This window comes from Episyrphus balteatus, chromosome 1 (assembly GCF_945859705.1).
Source record: "Episyrphus balteatus chromosome 1, idEpiBalt1.1, whole genome shotgun sequence".
NCBI lineage: Eukaryota > Metazoa > Arthropoda > Insecta > Diptera > Syrphidae > Episyrphus > Episyrphus balteatus.
The window spans coordinates 46,486,692-46,507,264 of record NC_079134.1 but is presented as its reverse complement, the minus strand read 5'-3'; the positions used below and the strand labels follow the sequence as shown (position 1 = coordinate 46,507,264).

Genomic DNA, 20,573 nt, shown 5'->3' with positions numbered 1-20,573 from the left:
AATGTAATATAGAGATGATTTTTCAATTTAATTAACAATATTTTTATTCTAAACAGATGAATTGATCTTCTTAATCTTAGAATAATTATTACCACAATCTTCTTTTAGAATACAAAGTTCACCAAAAGAAACCAAATTTCTGTGCCAGCTTCGTTACATCTCGCAACTTTTGGAGCAATGCCTCTGGTGGTGGTTTCTTAAGCGTTTTTAAATCATAATCCTTAAAGTCTTCAGGTAAATTTGTTTCTTCAGCTAAAAGCACTCTTGACATAAACATTGCATGATGAAATTGTACTGGAGCAATACCATGCATTTCTTCCATGAATCTAGAATTGGGATATTCTTAAATGTTATACAGACTGATAAATTAAGAGAACATACTTATTAAAACTGTATTCATCCGTTCTGCATTGTGTTTTCTTCAGACATTCAATAAACTCTAAATAGTAGTATTTCAAGAGATCGTGGAAATGTTCTTCAACAACAGATGTGTCAACACTTGTCAACAATAGAAACATGAGATCATGCATTAGCGACTCGTACTGTGATATTTGGAAATCAACTATTTTGATCTTTTCTGGAGCCCCAGATTCGTCTAAACATAAATTGCGTTATAAATATTTTACTAAATGTGTTATTAAGTTTTGAGATTGGCTGTTTACGTACCGTATTTAATCATTATGTTATTTGTCCACAAATCATAATGTGCAATAGTTGTAAATAAACCGTCTTGACATTCTTCAGTGTTGGCCATATAATCGTGGTAAATTGTAACCAATTCCATGTATCTATCAAAAACTTTACCATCATTTCCAATTGCAAGCCTGACTTCTTCAAAAACTTGCTTTTATAAAGATAAAAATTAAGTTGGGCTAATTTTAACTTCTTGACATGAATATCATACCCCTTTAAATTCACTTGCAACTTCTTCACTCATTTCTTTGTTCATATCGTAACGTCGAAATTTTGGTAAAATATCATTCTGAAACTTTTTGGGTTGTTTTTGTCGAAGTGCAATTGGCAAGGCATGATATTTAGCAAGATGTTTGAGTACAAATTTTATGCTTTTATAATCAAACATTATTTGTCGTTTACCAGGTCTGTAGCCACTTGTTTGGAGATTTTCAAGAACTAAAACTGCATTACGATCAAGAACTTTGGCATTTTCATCTAATGATATTCGACAACCATACAATTTTGCAAATGCATCGAAAACTTTCGACTCCGGTATTCCACTATCAAGCTGCAGTTGATGTAAACTTGGTGAAACATCCATATAAATTGCATTCTCTCTTAAAGCCGTAACTAGAGGGTTGAATAGCGTCCAAAATAGTTCATTGGTAAGTGGTGGTAGTTTTGCAACCAAAGGAAGTTTTTCACTTTTTCCATCAGGAAGTTTAATATCGGCAGAAATGGCAAGCATAACACTGCCATAGTTATCACCAGGTTTTGTCAAATATCGACTCGAATAGTCAATTAGTTTGCCACCATTTAAATGTGGCTCAAGAATTTTGGCAAGATCAATTATTTCTGGTGGTTTGGCCATATCTAAAGAAATAAAAAAGAAATTTTAGAATAAGTTTGTTTTAGATATTGTTCTTAAATGTTGCAGTTTAGAAAGAAAACAGAAGTAAATCCTAAAATAATAAGTCAATTTATATGTTAGAGTTCCAACTTTCCAACTTCTATTTAACACTCCATCCACTGATGGAAGACATCATTCGTCAAATGTTAAATAGATAAACTGTTTTTCTAACTCAATATAATATTATAATTTCCAACCAGTATTTTATTTTAAACAAGTCATTAGGCCAACTACAGACACAAACAGATCAATAATCCTAATTTTTTTTACAACCAAGTTATACTTTAATAACGAAGTAGAGCGCCTCTTTGGAAGTAATCTTATTTTAGTAATGAAGAAAGACCGGATAGTGCCGTTCCAGTAAACTTTGTGCCACATAGCGACTAAGATAAGTCCTTACCGTTGGTCACCTTTCTCTTTACCTACAATTGAATCGGTCATTGCTTAAACCACTTAAGTCCAACAATTTGAGTTTTTTCAGGAACCAATAATTGAAAATTAATCTCACAAACTTATTTATTTACAACGTCACATGTATTTATTTTGCATGTTTCATTACTTTTAAGGTTCATAGTCATATTCTATATCAAACTTATATAGGTTTTGTCATCAAACTTTTTTCTTTCAATCAACAAAAAAAAAAATGGGTCTTTTTGTAATAATTCCTCTGTATTTATGACAAATATTATCGAAATTGATGATTTGGATATTGTTGAAACAATCAGGACAATGCAAATTTTAAACTTAACCAGATAAAACTACACCCGTAATTCACCCAAAAAACGCGTTTTTGATCTGTTAATATTCAAGTATTTCAAAAACGTGACGTGACAAAGAAGTTTTGACTTCGGACTCAGCACACAAAAATCCTTTCGAAAAGACGTTTTATGTCTCTTTCTTTTTGTACTAATTAAATAGAGACAGCAATAGTTTAAACGATAACGCATGATCTTAATCGTTTGCCGTAATTCGACCCCAGCTCTTTGCTAACTTTTTTTTAAGACGGTAATGATCTTCCAAAGCTATCATTCTCAACAACTGTTTTATCAACAGCTTATTGCCCTAAAAATTGAAAACTTGCTAAAATCAGGGCAATTTTTTTGGTGCTCGGGAAATGACCTGAAACCGCAGACAAATCTCCTTTGTAAACACGCTTTTAAAAGAGTTTATAATCAGGAAGATCAACAAAAATTTGTAGCAATAAACACATCACAGACAGCTTTCAGATGCTAAAGAGATTAAGCGGTTTATTTCAACCACGGATTAATCAACAACCACAGCTTCTCCGACCTTTCATCGCCAACAACTTTTCGAAAATCCCGAGGATCATCACAGGACTTTTATTCGATTAAAAGTATCGACCGATTTTCGAAAGAAGCAAAAATCCTGCCGCTGAATAAGTACTGCAACCAGCAAAGAAACTTGTTGGATGAATATTCTGGTAGCAGATTATAGGAAACGAAGAAGGAGTTTATTTCTACGTCCACTCTACATGCAGACGGTTTTCTAATGCGGCTAAATGCCAAAAACACAATCAACACCATAACTTTACAACCCGGGACCCCGATAACAACCATGTCAGCAAATTTGTAAAATTAAGCATATTCACGTATTATACTAGTAAGTTTGAATTGAATATTTTAAATTTTCCATAACAAAGTTGAATAAGCGTCATTGCTATTAGCCGATCGATCAATGGTACTAAACAAACAAGAACACATTTTTCCTGATTAATTTATATTCTTCCAATCTTTAAAAATTTAAGATATTTCTTCATTTTTTTTCCCACAAAATCATTAAATACTTGACCTATTTGATAGAATAAGATCACAAAGTTGAATAACACTTCTTAAGGTCTCGTGAGCGTATAAATCACAGATTTTGTTTTATTAAAAAAATAGAAAAATGTATTTTCACTCAGGTACGACAACAGCTAATAAAACAATCCGATCCGATCAGTCTGATATTTTTCATTCGATTGAAAAAGCTTTAACAATTTTTCTACCACAAAAGCTTGAAGCCGCGTCTATTACCTAATTACTGTCTACAATTACATATTTGAAAAATCATCAAATAACTAGGAAATTAAAATTTATGTTTGTAACTCGTTTGTTGAAACAATAGCATGTGCCAAATTATTTATATGTCATATTTTATGAATTGGTAGGTAAACAAAAGATAAAAAAAAAATACATTTAAACGTTTGTTTTGTTGTTATTTTTTTTTTTTTAAATATGCTTAAAGGCATTTAAGTACTGATGAATAGTTCTGTTTTTTTTTTAAATTATTTAAATGAGTAAATATTTGAAATACAAAGTGAAGATACAAATGTAATTAATTTGAAGAACCCTTGTCACAAAAATTATGCTTATCAATCATTTTTATTGACAGTGATACAATTTATAATCAGAACTACATTTTGTTGTACAACTTTGCTTTGAGAATAATAGTATAAGTGATCCTAATAGAATAAGTGATCTCCTAAAAATAACAAAAAATGCGGCGGTATATCTCTACGTTGTGTAGAGTAACATAGTTGCACTGATTACGGTATTTAAAAACTACCTAACACCCCCAGAATTTATAGTTAGGGGCAAAAAACGGTCTTTTGGACCTTCACCCAGTGAAACAAATTTAGCTTCGTTAAGTTTTTACCTATTCTAGATTCGTTAACAGTTTTGAATAGACGACATTTAGACCCTTTCAATAATGCATAAAACACCTAGAACTTATAAGCTGACAAAGTTCAAAAACTCCATTTTTTTCTTCATTTACCCAACTTCGACATCAATTAAAGTATATTTTTTAAAAACAACATGCTGTTTCAAAAACATATACTAAAAAAATATTTTTTCACAATTTCAACCCAGATACAGTAATTTGAATTCGAGGAAGCTATAGATTTTTTCCAGCATTTAAAGATCCAAAAAACCGTTTTTGAGCAATTTCAACTTTACTAAAATTGTTATATGACAAGTTATTTTTGGTCCAAAAAAACTAATTCCGACAGACGGACTTCCGGGACTTACTTTTATGGAAAAATGTTATCTCAACTTTTTTACTTGCGATATAGGTACTATACAGGGTGTCCCAAAAGTAATGGATCAAACGAAATATGCTGATAGGCCAACTTTAGGGCTCTCAGATTTTGGTAACTTGTTCATCCCAAATCCTTACGGTTTTCGATTTAATGCAGTTTTTGTGAAATTTCGAAAAATCCCGACTTGGCAACAGTATTTTGCTTCCTCCGCTCATAATTGATTTTTGTTTTTTACAATTCTTTCACTAAAACATTGAGAAATAATAAGAAATAATTAATTAATCAAAATATTTTTTATTTCATATGCCATTTTGCTGCAAATTAATTAACAGTTCCATGTTTAATAAAAACTCAATTTCGTAGTTTTATTTCAGAGCATCATACCGGAAAAAATTTGTATGGTGTGACACTGGTTTATTACTTTAAAAACTTGCCGTGTTATTGCAGTTTTCAAAAATGTATACAAGTTTCCAAAGATGAAATTAGAACGAAAGTTATTACAATTTGAATGCAAAAAAACAGGGGTTTTCAGAGCAAAATAACAAACAAAAAGCGAGGCTTTTATTCAGAAAGAAATAAACAAACAACAGCCGAGAAAATGTGTTTATTTTTCTTTGTTATTTTGCTCTGAAAAGCCCTGTTTTGTTGCATTTAAATTGTAATATCTTTAGTTCTAACTTCAACTTTTAAAACTTTTATACATTTTTGAAAACTGCAATAACACGGCAAGTTTTTAAAGCAATACACCAGTGTCACACCATACAAATTTTTTTCAAGGTGTTTTTCTGAAATAAAAGTATGAAATTGAGTTTTTATAAAACATGGAACTGTTAATAAATTTGCATCAAAATGGCGTATGAAATAAAAAATATTTTGATTAATTAGTTATTTCTTATTATTTGGCAATGTTTTAGTGAAAGAATTGTAAAAAACAAAAATCAATTATGAGCGGAGGAAGCAAAATACTGTTGCCAAGTCGGGATTTTTCGAAATTTCACAAAAACTGCATTAAATCGAAAACCGTAAGGATTTGGGATGAACAAGTTACCAAATTCTGAGAGCCCTAAAGTTGGCCTATCAGCATATTTCGTTTGATCCATTACTTTTGGGACACCCTGTATATCAAGTTATGCATTCGTACAAAAAAAAAAAGTTGAGATAACATTTTTCCATGACATTACGATGATAGACAATGCCAAAAAAGTGGGTCCCGGAAGTCCGTCTGTCAGTCTGTCTGTCTGTCTGTATAAGGAGCTAGAGCCTAAACGGATGGACCGATTGCCTTCAAACTTGCTATGTAGCAGTTTTTGGTGACTCTCCAGAGGGGTTTTTGGAATTAATTTTTTTGGACCAAAAATAACGGTACCTGCCATATAAAAATTTCGGAAAAGTTTAATTTCTCGAAAACGGCTCCAACGATTTTGTTAAAAAAATTCAAATGTTAGTTTTTAAATAAGGTCTATCTTTTGATGAAGAAAATTTTTTTGGAAAATCATTATTAACGGTACCTGCCATAGGACCGCTTTTTTCAAATCTGATTTTCTGCCAAACTGCTTATTGTATTTCAACGAAATTTTTTATACAAGAGCATTTATATAATTTAAATATAAGCCAAAAATAAAATTTTGAAAAAAATAATTTTTGGATTTTTAAAAAAAATTTGAAAATTTTTTTTTTGAAAAATCAAATTTTCGAAAACGGGACATTGAATTTTTTTGAAATTTTGTTTTTAGATGTTGATTAGTTATTTCTAAAAAATGGCATACCAATTTTATTTTTAAACTTTTTTTTTCAAAAAATTATTTAAGAAAAATTAGTTTTTTAAAAAACGGCTCTAACGATTTTGAAAATTTTTTTTCTAAAAATGCACCTTAATATATCAAATAAAACTGCATACCTGTTTTGTGGGGCGATTTGATTTCAGATATTGTTTTATTTTTTTGAAAAATTAATTTTTTTTTTGTTTTTATATACCTACATTTCCCCAGTTTCTATATAAAAAGTCTTAAAAATTTAAGCAACTTGAACTCTAAGAGCAAGTTCGTGCGACCCAGTCGTGCATTTTATTTTTTTACGAATGCATAACTTTGATATACAGGGTGTCCCAAAAGTCAACGTCGAAACGGAAACGGTAGATAGAGTACACGGAGAAAACATAACGCCAGGGATAACTTTACTTCTAGTATATTTAATCAGAATAAAGTTTAATATACCAGAAATAAAGTTAAATATACCAGAAGCATAGTCATCCCTGCCTTATTTTTTCTCTGTGTAGGTGCTGACAGTTATCAGAAAAATAGTAAAAAAATATCGCAGCCATATATTTTGTGAGTTATGGGCATTCGCAAAAAAAATCGAAAAAATGGTCCCCCTGTGACGGTTTTTCATGTGCCGTGATTATAAATCTTAATCTTTCTCATTTTTTTCTTTTTACTTGCGATATAGGTACTATATATCAAGTTATGCATTCGTACAAAAAAAAAAGTTGAGATAACATTTTTCCATGACATTACGATGGTAGACAATGCCAAAAAAGTGGGTCGCGGAAGTCCGTCTGTCTGTCTGTCTGTCTGTCTGTCTGTCTGTCTGTATAAGGATCTACAGCCTAAACGGATGGACTGATTAATGTCAAACTTGGTATGTAGCGTTATTTGGCGACTCTCCAGAGGGGTTTTTGGAATTAATTTTTTTGGACCAAAAATAACGGTACTTGTCATATACCGATTTTAGTAAAATTCAAATATCTAGAAAACGGCTCCAACGATTTTGTTTAAAAAATTCAAGAGTTAGTTTTAAGCTAAGGTCTATTTTCTAATGAAAAATTTTTTTTTGAAAATCATTATTAACGGTACCTGCCATAGAACCATTTTTTTCAAATCCGATTATCTCCGAAACTGATTATTCGATTTCAACGAAACTTTTTGTGAAGAAGCATTTATGTAATTTAAATATAAACCAAAAATAAAATTTCCAAAAAAATAATTTTTGAATTTTTAAAAAAATTTTGAAAATTTTTTTTTGAAAAAACAAATTTTCGAAAACGGGACATTGAATTTTTTTGAAATTTTGTTTTTAGATGTTGATTAGTGATTTCTACAAAATGGCATACCAATTTTATTTTAAAACTTTTTTTCCAAAAAATTATTTATAAAAAATTAGTTTTTTAAAAAACGGCTCTAACGATTTTGAAAATTTTTTTTCTAAAAATGCACCTTAATATATCAATCAAAAATGCATACTTGTTTTGGAGGGCAATTTAATTTCAGATTTTATTTTTTTTTTTTTAAACGAATTTTATTTTTTTTCCAAATTTCTATACAAAAAGTCTTAAAAATTTAAGCAACTTTAACTCTAAGAGCAAGTTCGTGCGACCCAGTCGTGCATTTTATTTATTTCACCTATGAGGATGTACAATAGACTGATTTAAAACAAATTTCAAAATTACTTTTTATATTTTAAAGTTGAATAACTTCGAAACGCGGGAGTAAATCAAAAACAATTAATAAGAGCTTTTTTGTAGAGCGGAAAATTTTATAAAAGAAAATTTTTTCAAGCCTTTTGATGAACCATTAAAAAGATAAAAAAATTTAAAAACAAATACACAATCTTTCACATACAAATCGTATGGGAAATAGAAATTTCAGATGCGGCGGTACTAAATGTTAACATTAAGGGCTGAAACTTTTACAGTATTTTTTTTTCGTCATTTCCAACAATATTTTCAACAATGCTTTGAACAAAAAAAAAATAAAATTTTTTTTTGAATCAGTCTAATGTACAATGTACATGAGCCATCTAATAATCACAAATTTCACAAAACTTCATTTAAATTGCTTTCTGTGCATCGTTATGAACATCCTCATAGGTAAAATAACAAGTGGCCCAATATCTTATAATGAGGGTTACATATTGTACTAACAATCCTATTAATTTAATCCTTTTATCACAAACTGCACACTTATTTTTCATACTTTTACTTTTGCACCTCACTCCTTCAAAATATTAATTTGTATGAAAATTTAATAAAAAATAAAAGCAAGCAATTTAAGTTTTGCATGAATATTCAATATTCCATGGTAAAAATAATTCATTTTTTTTTTTTTTTTAATTTTTGATTCTCATAGGATGTATAAAATATATATGCAGTTCAAAAAAATTCATAAATTTTCCATGGGGTGCAATGGTACCATTTCAAAAGTGTTCTTTCACGCTAAAAAAAAACACCCTTTGATATGAAATTTTTTTATGGACATATTTTATTATTTTTTCCTATGGTATATGAAACGTCCACACAAAATTTTATCAACTTACCACTTTTTTTCAAGGAGTACTTGGTAATATTCTGACTCATACCTCTTTGAGTAAAAGACAATTCATAAAGAGTCCAATAACTTTTTACATGATGGTCGAGACATTTTGGCATTGATTTTATTCGATCGGGCGTTAGAAAATACCTCGAAATCATGTATCATATTAATACAAATGTTTCATTGCCTATACTATGATATGCAACAAATCGAGTGCAACACAGAAAAAGTCTTGTATCTACCCTTCCGGATGGAATACAAGGTGGTCCAATATCTCAAATTAACTCTTATATTGAGTACTACCAACGATGTTAATTTCATGTTTTTATCACAAAGTGCAAGATTGAACTTTTTTTAAATGCTAAGCCGCCTCACTAACATAAATACGTTTTATATATACGTAATTCTGATTTTTGTGTTTATATAAATTTATTGAATATAAATTATCTTAAATTAAATAATTATCACAAAAGAAACCAAATTTCTTTGACAATCTCACTATATCACGTATTTTTTGCAATAATTTGTCCGATGGACGTTTTTCCAGCATTTTTAAATCAATATCCTTGAAATCATCAGGAAAGTTGTTGTCGTCAGCTAAAAGAACTCTTGCCATATACATTGCATGATGAATTTGAATTGGAGCTATACGATGCATTTCTGCCATGAATCTAGAATAAAAATATAAATTTTAATTATATAAGCTTCAAATTTTTAAATGGATAATGAGGACATACTTATCAAAACTGTATTCTTCCGTTGAGCATAAGGTCTTTTCTAAGCATTCCATAAATTCAGAATAGTAGTAAACCATGAGATCGTAAAAATGTTCGTCAACTACAGATGTTTCAACACTTGTTAACAATAGAAATATGAGATCATGCATTAATGACTCGTACTGTGATATTTGGAAATCAACAAATTTAATCTTTTCAGGAGCTCCAGATTCATCTAAAAGTTAAATTCATTTTCTAATATTCTTTCTAAAAAACTGATTTATATGTAAAATTGACTATTTTGTACTTTCTATCGTTCCCAACTTAAAAAATTTGCCTACCGTATTTGATCATTATGTTATTTGTCCACAAATCATAATGTGCAATAGTTGAAAATAAACTATTTTGACATTCTTCAGGATTGCCCATAAAATCATAGAAAATTGTTGCCAGTTGCAAGTACAGATCAAAAGCTTCAGGATCATCAATTAGCGCCAATCTGACTTCTTCAAAAACTTGCTAAAAAAAAAAAAAAAAAAAATACCATAAATATAACCATTTTTATATGCAAGAATTATTTGCCATACTCCTTTAAATTGTTCTTCAACTTCTTCATTCATTTCCTTGCTTATATCGTAGCGTCGAAAATTGGGCAAGATATCACGCTGAAACTTTTCCGGTTGTTTTTGTCGAAGTGCTATTGGTAAGGCATGGTATTTTGCAAGATGCTTGAGTACAAACTTTATGTGTTCATAATCAAACATATTATGTCGATTACCAGGTTTGTAACCATTTATTTGCACATTTTCGAGTACTAAAACTGCATTACGATCAAGAACTGTGGCTTTTTCATCCAATGATATCCGACAACCATAAAACTCGGCAAAAACATCGCTAATCTCCGTTTCTGGAATTCCACTGTCAAGCTGAAGTTGACGTAAACTTGGTGATAGTTCTACATAAATTGCATTCTCTCTTAAAGCCGTTACAAGAGGATTGAATAGCGTCCAAAATAGTTCATTGGTAAGTGGTGGTAGTTTTGCAACTAATTGAAGTTGTTCACTTTGTCCATCAGAATTTTGTATGTCGGCAGAAATGGCAAGCATAACACTGCCATAATTATCTCCAGGTTTTGTCAAATATCGACTAGAATAGTCAATAAGTTTTCCACCATTTAAATGTGGTTCAAGAATTTTGGCAAGATCAATTATTTTTGGTGGTTTTGCCATATCTATAGAAATTATCTAAATAAACAAAAAGAAAAAAATATTTTTTGGTTATAGACAGTCAGAAAATTTGTGCCGCAATGTATACTGAAATTCAAAATTCAGCTTTATTGCACTTTGTCAAAGAGAAATAATGGTAGGAATTTATTGGGATTAATGTATACATTTAACTGGGAGCTAGGACAAATTTCAAGATATAATAAAAATAAGGCATTTCAATACCAAACTAATTTAATTGCAGTGTCAAAAAATGGTCATGCAAATGATTTTTGATGCTCAAATTCAAATTATAAAATTCAAACACCGGCAAATTGTTGAACGTAAGTTAGCAAGACATGATACTTTGCTACTTTGTTAGCGACGAAAAGTAGCAATGCATATTTTTTATTGTAATTCTTCAATTCGTCTCTATCAAATTTGATAGCCGTATTAATGACGATAGAATAATTAACTAAACATGCTTAAGTTCATGCTGTTTCTTACCTGTTTTAAAGCTAATATTGCAAACTTGTAAACTTCAGTTTCAACAAATAAATTTTTCACACATAAAACACTTTTAAACTACACCATTACGCTCAACTGCTCTAGATCTTGATTCCACGAAATATTGCGAGATACTATGAACTATGCGACTAAACAGTAAACACAAACGATCGATAAAAATTTAGTTGCGATTAAGTGTTTATTATTAGCAAGAGAACTTAAAAATGATACTCGTGGGAAAATGTTGCCCATGAAAGTCCTGAGATTTTCGGATAAAAAAATGAATTCATAATATGCTGATCAAAAGTCTTTATGAGCTCAACTTTTCTTAGCGCGAATGGTTTATTTTTAATACCACAAGGGCCAAGATTTGGAATTGAAGATACATTATTATATGAAATTGCTTATACTACCTATGTATTGTATACTGCCCATAATATCGTAAAGGGTCTTACTACATTTCTCATAATTCTGAGTTATATGTAAAGGTAAACACTAAATCGCTTACCGCAATCTGCATATAGAAATTAAAAAAAATCAAAATATATGGAATTTTCTAGCTTATTTGAAGACCTAGACTAAAAAAATAAATCAGAATAAACCAGAAACTATGCCCCGCCCCAACTGCAAATATGCAAAGCAACCAAAATCGAAAATTTGGTATTTAGGGCCTTTACGAGATTATAGGCAGTATAGGAATGATGCTTTCTCTCTTAATCATCTCACATAATAAAATTCTATATTAGCCCTGTTTTTTCTACAACTGAGTAAGTACTCATTTTTTGAGTTTATTCGAAATATAAAAACAATACAAATTAATATGTAGGCATTCAATTAAAAGAAAAAAAATAATTTTACAATGTCATCTTTTCTGATGCACCCTGTATTCCGAAATACTTAACTAAACTTTATATAAATCAACTAACGTTTTGATCGTATGATCTTCCCTATGTAAAAAGCATACCGTTTAATGATTTTGTTATAAATATAGCTGTCGTATTGCTATCTGATGCTCTTTTTTAATAAACTGTAATAGAGAAAATAACCACGTTGTTCATCTTTTAATATTTTGCTCAAAAACTCTCCACAGTTTTCTCAGAAGTGGGATCTGAACAATTAAATTAAACAAGTGTTTTAATTATTGTATAATTTGGTGCTTAAAGTATATTTATGTATAATTTGTGTTAAAAGCAAACTTAAAAAAAAAATGTCGAAAAAGTTTGAAAGATTCGTGGAACAGGCAAAAGTTACCACACTTAAAGATATTCTGCGAGCTTTACAACTAAGTCCTAATGGTAATAAGGCAACGTTGAAGCTTCGTGTAGAAGACGCTGTTCAAGGCAGTTCTGAAGAAGCACTGGAAAATCTTATCAGAGAAGTCACATCAATAGAACCAATCGATGACGGAGAGGAAGACGATGATGAGCCGAATGACGATGAACCAGGTTTACTGAGCCCCGAAAACATTGATGAAGAACTCAATCGACTTCGAGATTTATGTAAGAAGAAAGAAGAGATCATTTTCTTGAAGCAAAAGTTAAGAGACCTGCAGTTGGAAGAAGCTGACACGAGTTCAAGACCACTTGGTGCACAAAATTTCAGAGACATGGAAGATTTGTTGTGTTCATTTAGCGGAGACGATAACTATCCCATAGATCGTTGGGTTGACCACTTCGACGAATATGCAGAAATCCTCCGCTTGGATGACCGCTCAAAATTCATATTTGGAAAAAGACTCCTGAGTGGTTCTGCGAAAATGTTTGCAAGAACCCAAAAACTGCGAAACTGGAATGAGTTAAAGAGCTCACTTGTGAAAGAATTCATGTGTTTTGTGACCAAAGCTGACATATTCCGAGAATTGAGTTTGCGAAAGAGGCGACGAGACGAAACAGCGCAACAGTATGTATTGGCAATGCAAGAAATTGCATCCCATAACCCCATTGAAGAAGAGGATCTCATCCAGTTTATCATCAAAGGCATTGCCGATACTGAAGTCAACAAAAGTCTACTCTACAGCGCAAACAACATCGAGGAATTAAAGACCGCCCTTAGAAAATATGAAAAGTACAAGACCAACAGCCGAGACAATTTTCTAACGAGACCGGGTACATCTCAGCTTCATAATCGTAACAATGAACCCCAACAGAATCCGTTTCGATCAAAAGATCACCCTACTAAAAGAGACACAAGTGCCGCACCTGCTTTAAATTCTTATCAAAATAAAGAATTCACTTGCTTTAAATGCGGCTCTCAGGGCCACACCGCCAAATACTGTACGAGTAAAAGACCTGTTTTGACTCTGGAAGAAGAGAACACCGAAAACATCTGCGATAATAGCCCAGCAATTGTGATGACGACTGATAAGCAGAACAACAACACCGATGTAATCCATTCTCCACCAGACAACGACTTTGAGAGAGAAGTTGTTTACCATTTCGTTGAAGGTCAAGCTGAAATTTCCGTAAAACTCTCAACTTTATTGGACTCTGGCAGCCCAATCAGCTTTATTCAAGAAAAATTTGTGCCTTCGTTTGTCATAGCACCGTTGGAATCAAATAGCCGATCCTATTGCGGCGTAAATAGCAGTCCATTACATATTTTGGGAAGTGTTAATTCTTTTGTATATTTTGATCAATTTCCTACTAATTTGAATTTATTTGTAGTTCAGAATCAATCAATGAGTTATCCCGTTGTGCTTGGTAGGAACTTCATTGAGAAGATTGGCATGGTTTTGCAGAGGTCAACTAAAATTGCTGGAAATGGAGACAATATTACTCCAATTAATCAAATCGAAGTCCAACATTGTCATGCTCCATGTTTATCTGTCGTCCCATCAGTGAAGTGTCAGTCAGTGCATGCAAGTTTGAAGTCTAAATCGTCCGTGAGTAAATGTTGTCAATTGCATGAACCTGTAAGTACGTCAGATACAATTAATGAAGATTTAGTGCATGAAATTTTAAACATTGATTATAGTTATGATAAGTCAGAATTAGACGTAAATATAAGTGAATACATACCAGCTCAAATTCGCAAGCGAGTGTTAGAAATTATAAAGCCAGCGTTTGAACAAAGAGATGATAATAGTTTTAAAAATAGCCAATTAAAAATGAAAATACTTTTGTCAAAGGATATACCGTTTCATTGTCCACCGCGCAGATTGCCTTATGCACATAAGATCGAGTTAGAAAAAATCCTTAATGATCTTTTACGTAGAGGGATAATTCGTGAGTCTTGTTCAGAGTACGCGTCACCTATTGTTCTCGTTCAAAAGAAAAATAAAGAGCTAAGACTTTGTCTAGACTTTCGAGAGCTTAACAAAATTTATTCTCGGCCTAACCGGATCATATCCGACCGTGGGACTTGCTTCACCTCAAAAGAGTTCTCTGAGTTCCTAGAACAAAATAATATTCAGCACATTAAGGTAGCAACTCACTCACCACAGTCGAACGGGCAGGTAGAGCGGCTGAATCGAGTAATCACCCCCATGTTAGCGAAGGAAAGCGAAGCTTTGTCTACAGGTGGTTGGGATAAACATCTTAGTAAAGTTGAGTTTGCAATTAATAACACTGTGAATAGGAGTTCTGGTTTTACACCAAGTTGCCTTTTATTTGGGAGAGATCAAAAGGGACCCATTTTTGATAAAATCAAGGAGTTTTTCAATGATAAAGTAGACTGTTTAGAAGAAAAAATAGATCAAGTAAGGGATCAGGCTCAATGCAATATAGAAAAAGAACAAGAACGTAGTAAAATTTATTATGACAAACGACACAAGAATCCTTCAAAGTATAGCCCAGGAGATTATGTAATGGTCAAAAACGTAGTTACAATTCCAGGTATAAATAAAAAGCTTCTAGCTAAGTATCGAGGACCGTACGAGATAAAAAGCGTGCTACCCAATGACAGGTATGCAATTGGCGATATTGAAGGTTTACAATTAACTCGCTTACCTTACAAAGGAGTAAGCTCGCCTAACAACATGAAGCTGTATGTGACGTTAGATACAATCTTGAAGCATGACAATTATACCAAACATTAACGGAATGAAATGTTAAACTTCAAATCGAATTTTCACCTGTCATAAACTCGGAATTTCCTACCGATGTTCAACGCTCTAAATTTTTAAATGTTTAATTTTATTTTACTTTAAATACATTAACAAATGTAATCGATTAATTTTCTTTTAAAAACTATTTATTAAATTTAATTTTGTTTGATATGAAATGATACAAAGTATGTAGATACGTACATATACATATAAATGACTTGAAAAAATAAATGAAATGAAAAAATCTATTATTGTACTCAATGTATATTCAAAAACAATTAACTACTGGTATTGCTAATGTAATCGGGACGATCACACAATCAGGATGGCCGATCTGTAGGCATTCAATTAAAAGAAAAAAAATAATTTTACAATGTCATCTTTTCTGATGCACCCTGTATTCCGAAATACTTAACTAAACTTTATATACATCAACTAACGTTTTGATCGTATGATCTTCCCTATGTAAAAAGCATACCGTTTAATGATTTTGTTATAAATATAGCTGTCGTATTGCTATCTGATGCTCTTTTTTAATAAACTGTAATAGAGAAAATAACCACGTTGTTCATCTTTTAATATTTTGCTCAAAAACTCTCCACAAATACTTACTTGAAGAATTTTTTCTTGTTTTGCGAATAAAATAAAAAATTAGTAGCTACTCAGTTGTAATAAAAACTGGGCTATTGTTCATTACTGTCAACTACACACTCCCCATAATATACTCCTTATCCTTCCCCCTTTTCACCATAATATACTCGAAGTAGGTTATAAGTTATAAATAATGAATATTATTATATTTAGTATCTTAAACAATCCTATTTATCTCCTATTTATGTGACGTCAAATATTTTTTTCGACTTCATATTTGAATTTAGAATATTAAAATCTATTAGATTTTAGACTTTTCTCGGTTATTACACATTTTTAAATTTAAATTTCCGGACTTACCACGATTTACTTTCTTTTTTTTTAAACGAAATTAATCGACTAAAATATTGTCCCAACGACCGACGGACGTTTCGACAGGGTTGCACTTGTCGTGGTCACTGGCAAGAACATCCCTGTCGAAACGTCCGTCATTAAAATATTTTAATGTATTATTTTAATCCATTAATTTCGTTAAACAAAAAAAAAAAATAAAGTAAATCGCGGTAAGTCCGAAAAATTGAAATAAAAAAAAAAATATTTTGGTTTACCGAAAAAAAAAAAAATTCTTAGTTCTATTGCACATTGAAATTTTTCATTGTATCATGTTTTTTAATATCTACTTCAGAATATAGTTGGCAACCATACAACCCCAAAATATTCAATTTTTTATGAAACATACATAGAAGAGATGTCAAAATTGTGCTAATTTACAAAATAAATCCATGAAATAGCGTAATAAGAGTCTAAAAAGTAGAGATGCCGCGAACATTGATTTGGCCGAATACCGAATATTGGGCCACGCTCCTCGGCCGAATACCGAATATTCGGCCAAGGACACTCAGAAAAAAACGTTGGTAGTTTCAAAAATTTTATACTTTGTCTCAAGAATAGATGTGGCTTAAAAAATTCCCAAAAACATTGTATTGTAACGATGAATAACTGAACTACTTTTAAGATATGTAAATGTCTGAACACACTACCTACTACTGCAAAGGTAGACATCCAAAATCGAATTATATATGAGGACTGTTCGCCAAGATCGAACGGCGGACCCATACAAGTGGTGGTCAACACATACTACAAAATTTCATATTTTGACAACATTTGCTAAAGCTACCTTTCTTCTCCTGGGACAAGTGTTTACAGCGAAAGACTATTATATAGTATAGTTAAACTATTCGGCCGAATACCGAATACCAGAAAAATAGGCCGAATACCGAATGGTGGCCGAATGTTCGCGGCATCTCTACCAAAAAGTTTTTTTTACTAATTTGGAACTTTTTTGACTTCTTTTTCAAAATTTTTGATTTTTTTTTTATGGAATTATGAATCTACGAATTTTTCGAATTCTTAATCTAAGATCCAACACCTTTTTGACATGAATTTAGCCAAATTTCTAGCTTATTATATATATCTACTATTTTGAAAATGAAAATTCTATTTAATGGCCTATTCTGGCCAACATTTTGGATGAAAAAAAGTTGGAAGCTTTTTCGTATTCTCCAACAAATGGCAGTGTAAATGAATTTTGAAGCCAAAAAGCACCAAATGCACCACTGGGGGTGTTGCAAAAATATTTCTAAGTGTGTATATTTCTTCCTGCTTTTTACAATGCAGCAAATAAGTTATCGATACAAGCTTCTTTCTTGTCCGCCGGTGAATAGCTATATAAAGTTATCTTAATTGCGAAAGTCACGAACTAAAAACTTAGTTTATTTTTTTAGTCAACAGTGGCTCTACAAATACGATATCAAATTATATCAAATTATATAACAAAAATTTATGTAATAACTGATCAACAAAAATATTTTAAATCTTTAGATAATCTTTGTAAGACATCTGATTCAAATTATTATTTTTTTTTACAAGCGAGACGAAATACAGATAGATTTGAAATTAGATACACAATAACAAAACATATTATTATTATAAGAATTTGTACTTATATCTTTTATCAGTTCAATTTCCATAAAATCTGCAATTTACTAATCAAAATGCACTTCATCTATTAATCTTCATTTCTCATTGCAAGTAATAGATCTATTTCCTTGATCACTAGTTAATTTTTTTTTTTAATAATTTTTGCACATTTTGAACACGCAAAGAAACAAATCACGCTAGCAATTTTATTTTAATTAAAATCCATGAGTTTTTTTTTTAGTTTTTCAAATAAAAAATAAACACAGAAATTAAAATTTGATAAAGTTACAAAACACAAAAATGTCCAAAAAATATGAACAATAGTCTGAGCCTTTAATAGTGAACGGCTTGTTTTATTGCATTTTTGCCCAAATATTATTGGCATTTTGAAAGCACGTACTTATTTGAAATATTTCTGCTTGTTCATAAAAGAATCTTGTCAATAATTAAAAAAAAAAAAAAATTATTCCAACTAGAAACTTTTATTTAGAGTTTTAGCAATAATTTGAACAAGAATATTTATAAGAAAACGTAGCGATCAGACTGTTAAGATGTTGTCTTGGTTGCCTTGGCCTCTTTAAATGTAAAAAATTCATTATATGATTGCAATTAATCAGCTATTTGGTGTAGTAATAAAAATTACTCAACACTTTGTTACGTTCACTTTCGCAATTGTTTGGTTTGTTTATATTATTTAATTAATAAAGCATTCCTAGGATCATAGAACAAAATTCCATATGGAAGCACTTACTTTAGTGTATTGCACAACTTAAGAAACACAGAATAACAATCTACTAGGCTCGAAAGTAACTACAAAACTGCAACTGCAATCAGCAGAGATTGCTTAAATCAGTCAAATTCAAAGAACGTGTAATAAATGAACTAGTACATACTCTTCTTCTACCTTCATCTACGTCTGACTGCTTCGCCACTTGTTTAAATTATAATAAACTTTTAAGTAAGAAAAATATTTGTAGATACTTACCCCACGAACAAAATAGTTTCAATGTAGCTTGTAGTAAAAGTGGAAGTTCTGTCAATTCTTAAGCTATTATAGGGTTTTTACACTTTTTAGATTAAGCTGCAGATACATACTATAAACTCCACCTACGGCTACGCTACAGCTTTTAATGGCTAATATTTTTTTACTTGCGATATAGGTACTATAGCCTATAGGGCAAGTTTAGGATTCGTAAAAAAAATCGAACTCGAGATAACAATTTTACATGACATTACGATGATGGAGAATGCCAAAAAAGTGGGTCCGGCAATTCTGTCTGTCTGTCTGTCTGTCTGTCTGTCTCTATCTGGAGCTGCAGCCTAAACGAGTGAAGTGATTTTCTTCAAACTTGGTAGTTAGCAGTTTTTGGTGATTCCCTAGAGGGGAAATTGAAATTTTTTTTTTATGACCAAAACTAACGGTACCTGCCATATAACGGAAATAGAAAAGGTAATTTTTTTCAAAAACTGCTCTAACGATTTTGATTAAAATTTTTGTGTGTAGTACTACACATAAGGGCCAACTTTTTAAATAAAAAAAATATTTTTTGTACCGTTATTAACGGTACCTGTCATAGAACGGTTTTTTCGTTTCTGAAAATCTCGTACAAAATTAACCCGATTTAATTTTTTTTTTTTTTTTTTTGACGGGAGGAAATCTTCAAAAGACACTTGGCAGTATTCGACACCAAGTAGTGTGGGACTCTTAACCACTAAAACCACCTCTTTATCAGGACCAATCTTGAGAGATCGACATCAGATTTTTCTTTCTTAACTTTGTAAAATCACTTTGGGGGAAGTTTAAACTTTTAATACTTTCCCATGTTTTTTTTTTTTAGACCATAAGCTCATGAGGCTTGGTTCTTCTTAATCTCCGAACATGGTTTCTAGTATTCAAGACGGACACCATTTCAGAATTGGTATGACATTGCAGTCTCTGATTATGGGATACAGCGTATTTTTTAACAACTTCTGTAACCGTTTCTATTTGTAAGTCATGATGTAGATCGCTATTTCTTATGTACCAAGGTGCATTAACTATTCCACGAAGGACTTTGTTTTGGAATTTTTGGATGATTTCGGTATTTGTTTTCTTTGTACAGCCCCATAATTGGATACCATAGGTTCAAACAGGCTTTAGTACTTGATTATACAGCATTATTTTGTTTTGGGTTGATAAATCAGAGTTGTTACCAAGTAACCAGTACATTTTTCTATATTTCAAGTTTAGTTCTTCTCTTTTCTTTTTGATGTGCTCTTTCCACTTTAGCTTTGCATCCAAAGTCATTCCAAGGTATTTGGCCGTATTGGCGTAAGGTACAGCTTGATTATTAATGAATATTGGAATATTGTTTATCTTTTTATTTGTAAAGTTTATATGTGAAGATTTTGTTTCATTGAGTTTGATACGCCATTTTTCGGTCCAATCTCTGACTGTGTCGACGGCATATTGCAGCTTTACTGCTCCCCTAGAGACACATTTGTCGGGTACCAAAATTGCGGTATCATCTGCAAAAGTAGCCATTATGGTGTGATTCCCAACTGGGATATCCCTTGTGTATAGTAAATACAGGGTAGGACCTAGGACACTTCCTTGTGGT

At 31.3% G+C, this 20,573-nt stretch overlaps 2 protein-coding genes across 4 annotated transcripts; both read right to left on the bottom strand.

Annotated features, from left to right (window-relative positions):
- Positions 1 to 9: 9 nt before the first annotated feature.
- Positions 10 to 18,849, bottom strand: LOC129907564 (uncharacterized). 2 transcript variants are annotated; one of them, XM_055983942.1, is made up of 5 exons: positions 18,725 to 18,849; positions 905 to 1,548; positions 667 to 844; positions 382 to 595; positions 10 to 326 (listed from the first exon to the last, which is right to left on the bottom strand). In XM_055983942.1, exons 2-5 carry the CDS (start codon positions 1,544 to 1,546, stop codon positions 119 to 121), a joined length of 1,242 nt encoding a protein of 413 aa, XP_055839917.1. In that variant the 5' UTR covers positions 1,547 to 1,548; positions 18,725 to 18,849; the 3' UTR covers positions 10 to 118. The 2 variants fall into 2 exon arrangements, with proteins under 2 accessions (XP_055839917.1, XP_055839852.1); XM_055983877.1 differs by lacking the exon at positions 18,725 to 18,849 and adding an exon at positions 3,395 to 3,592.
- LOC129907436 (uncharacterized) lies at positions 9,337 to 18,891 on the bottom strand. 2 transcript variants are annotated; one of them, XM_055983783.1, is made up of 5 exons: positions 18,867 to 18,891; positions 10,236 to 10,892; positions 9,990 to 10,167; positions 9,670 to 9,883; positions 9,337 to 9,603 (listed from the first exon to the last, which is right to left on the bottom strand). In XM_055983783.1, the coding sequence occupies exons 2-5, from the start codon at positions 10,875 to 10,877 to the stop codon at positions 9,381 to 9,383; spliced, it is 1,257 nt and encodes a 418-aa protein (XP_055839758.1). In that variant the 5' UTR covers positions 10,878 to 10,892; positions 18,867 to 18,891; the 3' UTR covers positions 9,337 to 9,380. The 2 variants fall into 2 exon arrangements, with proteins under 2 accessions (XP_055839758.1, XP_055839679.1); XM_055983704.1 differs by lacking the exon at positions 18,867 to 18,891 and adding an exon at positions 18,374 to 18,547.
- Between the last annotated feature and the right edge of the window lie 1,682 nt (positions 18,892 to 20,573).